Source organism: Sycon ciliatum, chromosome 5 (genome assembly GCF_964019385.1).
Source record: "Sycon ciliatum chromosome 5, ocSycCili1.1, whole genome shotgun sequence".
NCBI lineage: Eukaryota > Metazoa > Porifera > Calcarea > Leucosolenida > Sycettidae > Sycon > Sycon ciliatum.
Window position 1 is genome coordinate 31,571,195 of NC_088647.1, and position 7,616 is coordinate 31,578,810.

The 7,616-nt window shown below is 46.3% G+C and overlaps 1 protein-coding gene across 1 annotated transcript; it reads right to left on the minus strand.

Annotated features, from left to right (window-relative positions):
• Positions 1-261: 261 nt before the first annotated feature.
• On the minus strand, positions 262-2,006 carry LOC135817001 (probable serine/threonine-protein kinase fhkB). Its single transcript, XM_065330105.1, has 3 exons — positions 1,909-2,006; positions 1,270-1,645; positions 262-480 (listed from the first exon to the last, which is right to left on the minus strand). Exons 1-3 carry the CDS (start codon positions 2,004-2,006, stop codon positions 262-264), a joined length of 693 nt encoding a protein of 230 aa, XP_065186177.1.
• Between the last annotated feature and the right edge of the window lie 5,610 nt (positions 2,007-7,616).

Genomic DNA, 7,616 nt, shown 5'->3' on the forward strand with positions numbered 1-7,616 from the left:
GCTCAGAGTGCCCTCTCTAAGCGCCGACTCTGAGCGCCGGATCTGAGCGCCGGCTCTGAGCGCCGGCTCTGAGCGCCGACTCTGAGCGCCGGCTCTGAGCGCCGGCTCTGAGGGCCGGCTCTGAGCGCCGGCTCTGAGCGCCGGCTCTGAGCGCCGGCTCAGAGCGCCGGCTCTGAGCGCCGAGTCTGAGCGCCTGGTCTGATCACCGGCTATGAGCGCCCTGAGAGCCGGTTATGAGCGTTTTTATTGCTGGTGTTGTTGTTATTGTTGTTGTTGTTGTTGTTGTTGTTGCTGTTGCTGTTGCTGTTGCTGTTGTTGCTGTTGTTGTTGTTGTTGTTGTGGAGCCGGCTCTGGGCGCCGGCTGTAAGTGCCGGCTCTGAGCGCCGGCTCTGAGCGCCGGCTCTGAGCGCCGACTCTGAGCGCCGGCTCTGAGCGCCTGCTCTGACCGCCGGCTCTGAGCGCCGGCTCTGAGCGCCGACTCTGAGCACCGGCTCAGAGCGCCAGCTCAGAGCCGACTCTGAGCGCCTGGTCTGATCACCGGCTCTGAGCGCCCTGAGAGTCGGTTATGAGCGTTTTTGTTTCTGTTGCTGTTGTTGTTGTTGTTGTTGTTGCTGCTGTTGCTGTTGCTGCTGCTGTTGTTGCTGTTGTTGTTGTTGTTGTTGTGGAGATGTCATGTCGATAGAAGTCAACAGGATTCTCTCTGTTGAGCAATGTCACTCCGGCAGCAGATCTCACAACTTCAGTAATTCACATGTTGGTCCCGGACATGACCTTAAACTGTGTCCAGAAAGGTAAGCGAAGATTACCATCCAGAGAAGATCCTTGTTATCAAAAGTGTTATGATTATGAACCATCCGATTTTTGGTTACAAACTTGGTCTCATTCCATTGCTCGAACTTTTTCTCTTCCTTGATGCTTCTCACTAATGTGCCCAATTTTTTACTCTTTCTTGTCGATATTCTTGCTATGATTCATCTTGTCTTTCTTGTTCTCATTATAGTTTCCACTCTTGTTCTCATTATAGTTTCCATTCTTGTTCTCATTATAGTTTCTATTCTTGTTCTGATTATTGTTCCCATTCTTGTTCTCATTCTTGGTCACATTCTAGTTCCCATTCTTGTTCTCATTCTATTTCTGATTTCCTTTCTCTCTTTCTAGTTCCAATTTCTGATCTGATTTCTCTTTGTTCTCCTTCATTATCGTATATTGGTGCTTCTAGTTCTTTTCCCATCCTGTTGCTGTTGCTGTTACTGATCGCTGGCTGCTCACTGGCTGCTCGGCTGGCCGCTCTCCTGGCCGTTCGCCTGGCCGCTCGCCTTGCCGCTCGCTTGGCCGCTCGCATTGCCGCTCGCCTGGCCGCTCGCCTGGCCGCTCGCCTTGCCGCTCGCCTGGCCGCTCGCCTGGCCGCTCGCCTGGCCGCTCGCCTGGCCGCTCGGCTGGACGCTCGGCACTGAGCGCCGGCTCTGAGCGCCGGCTGTGAGCGCCAGCTCTGAGCGCCAGCTGTAAGCGCTGGCTCTGAGTGCCGGCTCTAAGCGCCGGCTCTGAGCGCCGGCTCTGAGCGCCGGCTCTGAGCGCCGACTCTGAGCGCCGGCTCTGAGCGCCGGCTCTGAGCGCCGGCTCAGAGCGCCGGCTCTGGGCGCCGACTCTGAGCGCATGGTCTGATCACCGGCTATGAGCGCCCTGAGAGCCGGTTATGAGCGTTTTTATTGCTGGTGTTGTTGTTGTTGTTGTTGCTGTTGCTGTTGCTACTGCTGCTGTTGCTGCTGTTGTTGTTGTTGTTGTTGTTGTTGTTGTGGAGCCGGCTCTGAGCGCCGGCTCTAAGCGCCGGCTCTGAGCGCCGACTCTGAGCGCCTGGTCTGATCACCGGCTCTGAGCGCCCTGAGAGTCGGTTATGAGCGTTTTTGTTGCTGTTGCTGTTGCTGTTGTTGTTGTTGTTGTTGTTGCTGTTGCTGTTGCTGCTGCTGTTGTTGCTGTTGTTGTTGTTGTTGTTGTTGTGGATATGTCATGTCGATAGAAGTCAACAGGATTCTCTCTGTTGAGCAATGTCACTCCGGCAGCAGATCTCACAACTTCAGTTGTCATTTTGGTCCCGGACATGACCTTAAACTGTGTCCAGAAATGTAAGCGAAGATTACCATTCAGAGAAGATCTTTGTCATGATAAGTGTTATGATTATGTACTGTCCCATTTTTGGTTACAAACTTTGTCTCACTCATTTGCTCGAACTTTTTCTCTTCCTTGATGCTTCTCGCTAATGTGCCCAATTTTTTACTCTTTCTTGTCGATATTCTTGCTATGATTCATCTTGTCTTTCTTGTTCTCATTATAGTTTCCATTCTTGTTCTCATTATAGTTTCCATTCTTGTTCTCATTATAGTTTCCATTCTTGTTCTCATTATTGTTCCATTCTTGGTCTCATATTAGTTTCCATGGAGTAGCGCATAATTTGGCGTTCAAAGTTGTGTATAGTAAATGACCATGTCACACGTGCATACTCTCATGTCCTTCATATTTTGCTTTCTTTCGAAACAATGCATTTTTGAGTGCATGCCTGCTCAAATTCGGTGAAATGGGCTGTCGGTGAAATGGGCTGTCGGTGAAATGGGCTGTCGGTGAAATGGGCTGTCGGTGAAAACAGTGCTCTGTGAACTGTCTTTCGGTGAATTGGTTATCCTGTGAAATGGGCTGTCTGTCAAAAAGGTAGTCTGTGAAATGTCATTCAGTGAACTGTCGTTCTGTGAAAAATCAGCGAGTGCGACAAAATGGCAAAAAAACTGACAAGGAGTACTGAGACATTCGGCGACCTGACACCTAGCTCTAACACTTCTCCAAGGCACAAACCAACAACCTTCCAACTTGGAAGGCTCAGGTTCGGAAAGATCCAGGTAAGGTTTAAGCCATTTTGTCGCACTCGCTGACTGTGCATGATCTGTGTGCGTTGGTGAACAGTTTGTCATAACTCGTAACATTTTTCCTTTTCCTTTTTCACCAAATATACAATCATGTAATTGATTTACTAGTTGCTACATAAATCCGTTGATCCCCGGAGCTGCAGAGAGTGCTCAATGTCAGAGGCTGAGCTTAGTACACAGCAGACTCAGCCGAGTTGTAACTCTGAGTTTCATGCCGCTAGGCAATCATCAGAGACAACGGACACTAGGATCTACCCTGCCGTATGCTAAAATACATTATGCCACAAGCATAAATAAATTTAGCGCTAAATCGGGTGATCGGAGGAATTTGTTTGGTTGAGTTGGGTAACTCCGCTCTTCTTCCTCGCTCACCGGAGTAATTTCTCTAGTCTCCTCGCGCAACTGGGGAGCACTCCAATGGAGAGAGAAAGGTTTTCACTGAGCGGCTTGCTGTGAGAGGTGGACTGAGACTTGAGGGCACTAACGGCGAATTTCAAGACCTTACGGCCACGGAGATGCGGGACTCTGCGTTGGTCGTCTATCCGTGTGGAGGCAACGCAAACGCGTTCAACATTCTGCTGAAGCGAGCTCGGAGCTGAAGCTGGATTGGTGACTGACGTACCTGCCTACTCCACAACACCGGCGCATAATGATGTACATGTACAAGACTTCGTGTGCATTCAACTCAAATTCGTGTTCCGTCAGCGTCAGTGTCAGCAAGTACCTGTAGTACAATTTGTTCCCAAAATGACTTCGGGACAGTCTGTTCATGGTTTTCATTAATTTTGTACATTGTATTGGACTCGTTCTTGCGATAATTTAGCGGCAATTCTTATGTTGTAGCGTAGTTCTCTTGTAATTTAGTGGAACCTGTATTGAGTAAATGAGTTTTATGTTTCGTTAGATTGTCGACAGGTCTCCTGTGTACCGGTTTTGTGGCACAATGATTATAGCCATTTGTCGTCTCCATTCTTGTGCAATCATGCATATGTCGGTTGGTTCTCTTCATGTTCTTGCGACCTATTTCATAGATGTTGGTTGCCTTGTTGCTTTCTCTCCCCTCTCCTCTCAACCAAACCATTCTGTATATGCGAAGCTGTGGACGCAGCATACTGCTGCTTCACTTCAAATCGGGAATGCGTATAATAATAATAATAATACAAAAGAGAGAGAGAGAGGTTGGAAGCTTTGTTTCAACTCTGAGTTTCACGTATACAAAAGAGAGAGAGAGATTGGAAGCTTTGTTACAACTCTGAGTTTCACGTACTACTACGATCATCAGGCAACCCCCCTGCCTGATGATCATAGTATTATGTGAAACCTGAGTTGTAACAAAGCTTCCAATCTCTCTCTTGTGTACAAGGCTCTGCCCTACATGGGTATTCATTGACTCTTCAGAAAGTGAATTGAAGCAAACCACTTGACTACAAATAATAATAATAAATCTGGTGACGTTGCCTGAGCCAGCATTCTCCCCATAAATTACGTCTCCAGATTTAGCGCTGAATTTGTTTATGGCCCTATTATGTGTCGATATTCGACGATAAGCATACTGCTGGGTAGATGCGCGAGTATCAGTTCAAGTGTCTGATGATTGCCTAGCAGCAGGAAGCACAGAGTTCAAGTACACTGTACAAACAACCTTTACGTCATCCGCTTAGTCTGCTATGTACCGTAGTTGGAAGATATGTGGGCGCCGCGCTCCCCCGCACATCAGCTCTCAATACGTGCTACAGCTGGGAGTATTAGTAGCTGGAAACGCACCCGTGGCACCATAACTACATTCGTCGCGTTGAGAAAGGTTAGCTCTGCTCTCTGTATTTCTTTGACTTTTTTGGAAGGCGCACAGCTATTTTGTGTCTACATGTATGTTTGTTTGTTTGTTTGTTTATTTACGGATTCTCCAGAGGTACATGGATACCTATCATGGGAGTCTCACCAAACCAATAAAGTAATGAAAATAAAATCATGTATGGAGTGTAAAAAACTCAAAATCTTAGATTTTCTAAGTCAAATGTATCAGTGTATTGTAGCGTACAGGCCACTTACTTTCAAGTTTCAACACCATTATTTACGAAAGGAAACAGTAGAACTTTGAGGCGAAAGTAGAAGGAGAAAAAGCCACACGGGTTGTTCAAATGGAGATTTTGAGTATTCCAAGATGGCGGAAGACAAGTGCCGCTACTTGTATGTACATTCAATTTCTATTACTGGTTAAATTTTCGTCTAATGATCGATTCAGTTCGTGAAACTCAAAGTTACGAAACAGCAACTGCTCGTTCTTCTGTCTGTGCATGTACAGGTTTATGAAGGATAGGCTGGACGTTCCTTGACACTGGAAGAACTGAAGGACTACTGAACAGCTGCAGTGAATACGCTCTGTTTGTTTTCTCCTTCACTAGGAAGTCCTCAGAATTTCTTTTCCAACTGGCTGTAACCGTGTGCTTCAGTTGAGTGAGTTCTATTATCACAACACACACTTAGCGAGATCCACTAGAAATATCTTAGATGGAAAGGTGTACCTAAAACTCACTACATGTAGGAGCAGTCGCTCTGCGAACGTCTTCAGAACGTTTGACGGCATTTGATATCAGCTATACTGCCCTATACTAGTTGGGAGACGTGTGGGCGTACATTGCAGTAATGTCTGGCGCCACATAATGTAGCGCGGAAGAGCGAATAGCGTAGAATCAAGCTCATCAAGCTCAGTACATGACAGTGTGTGGGCGTACAAGTACAGTGCAGTAGTTTTGGACGCCACACAATTTAGCGGTAGAATGACCAGCCTAGCACCGAGCTTAATCATTATGAGTAGTACTCTTTCATAACCGCCTAAAGGTTTCTCGTCTTGTTCTCAGGTACACGTTTCCTACTAGTATAAGGACGCTTTCGAGACTGCATACGGATTTCTCTGTCTTATTCGCAGGTAAGTTTCCTATATTGCTCTTCCTTGGCTGCACACAGTTTTCTCGTCTTGTTCTCAGTTACGTTTTCTGTATGCTCTTTCGTTACTGCATACAGGTTTCTAGCCTTTTTCGCGGACAAGGTTCCAATTTCACTCGCTTCTCGTCTTGTTCACAGGTAAGCTTCTTATAATTATTGTATTTTATTGACTGCCTACAGGTCTCCTGTTTTCTCGCAGGTACGTTTACTATACAGCTTTTCTGGACTGGAAATAGGAGCCTACGGTGTCTCGTCTTGTTCACAGGTAAGTTTCCTTTCCAGCTCTTTCTTGAATGCACAGAGTGTTTCGTAATGTTCTCAGTTCAGAGTGCTATAATTCTTTTTCCTTACTGAATACAAGTGTCTTGCCTTGTGTGCAGGCAGATGTTTCCTATAAATGTTCATATTTCATACCTGTATACAAGTTTCGAGTCTTGTCCATGGGCAAGTTCCATTAAATTTATCCATTCATTGATCTTTCATGACTGCAAATACCTTTCCCGTCTTGATTTAAGTTGAGCTCTCTATATGCTCTACTGCTCTTTCCTTACTGCATGCAGGGGTATCGCCTTTTTCGCTGTTGAGATTCCTTGTTACTAGTACTCTTTCCTGACTGCGTGCAGATTTCTCGTCACGTTCACAGGTAAGCTTCCTATTATGCATTTTCCGAACTGCATACAAGTGTCTCGTCTTGTGTGCAGGCAAAATTTTCCTATTTTCAATATTATTTCATGGCTCCAAACAGGATTCGTGTCTTGCTCACAGGTAAGTTCCCTTCATTGATCTTTCATGACTGTATACAGGTGTCTTGTGTTGTTGGCAGGACAGTTTCCTATTTTGCTCTTCCTACATTGAATACAGGCTTCTTATCTTGTTCGCAGCTAGAGGTTTTCACATATTACTCTTGCTTGACTTAATACTGGTATATTTGTCTTGTTTACAGGTAGAAGTTTCCAATGATGTCTCTTTCGAGACTCCATAAAGATGTTACGCCTTTTGACAGGTAAGATCCTATAATAGCTCCTGTTGGCCTGCATACACTTTCCCCGTCTCGTTGTGAGCTAAGTTATCATTAATTTGTTGATGTCAACACTGGCCACTGCACTAGTAGTTGGTGGTGGACGTGTGGGGGCGCAGTAGCCCTGATGATTCCATCTGAGATACTATGGCTGAGCAAGGCGTAAAAGAGGAGTGATAGAAAGTAATAGAAAATGCAAGTACAGTTCTGTACCAACTATTACTCCAGTGGCACTAAGCATTCGTAAGTGACGTCGACAATGGTTCTGGATACTTGCCATAACGTGCGTTCTACTGCCTGAGAAAGAACAGTGAAGGGTAGGTCACTAGGTGTCACTGCAGGAATCCACAGCTAAACGTGACGACTGTGAATGTGGGGCTCAGTGCAGGTAGCTGCTTTGTTCTCCGCTGGAGGTCGATTATTCTCTTTGTTCTTGCTGAGTGAACTCCAATGATGGCACGCAAATTTGCGCCTTGCACCATTTTGGAGTACCCAGGTGTAGGGCTTCACGACTCCCTGCGCAGAATCAAGCACCTACACACATGACTGTACATTGCCAACACTTTCGTGGACTATGTCATAAGAGGCCTACGTGTGCTGCTGGAATACATAATTGTAATGAGACTTCGGGTGTAAGGACACTTCGCGTAGGACACGTTCCTGATGTCGCGCCGCGCCGAGGGTCTTTTTAAGCAAAGGCGACTGTATATAATAGCTCCTTTTTTGACTGCATACCGTTGTCC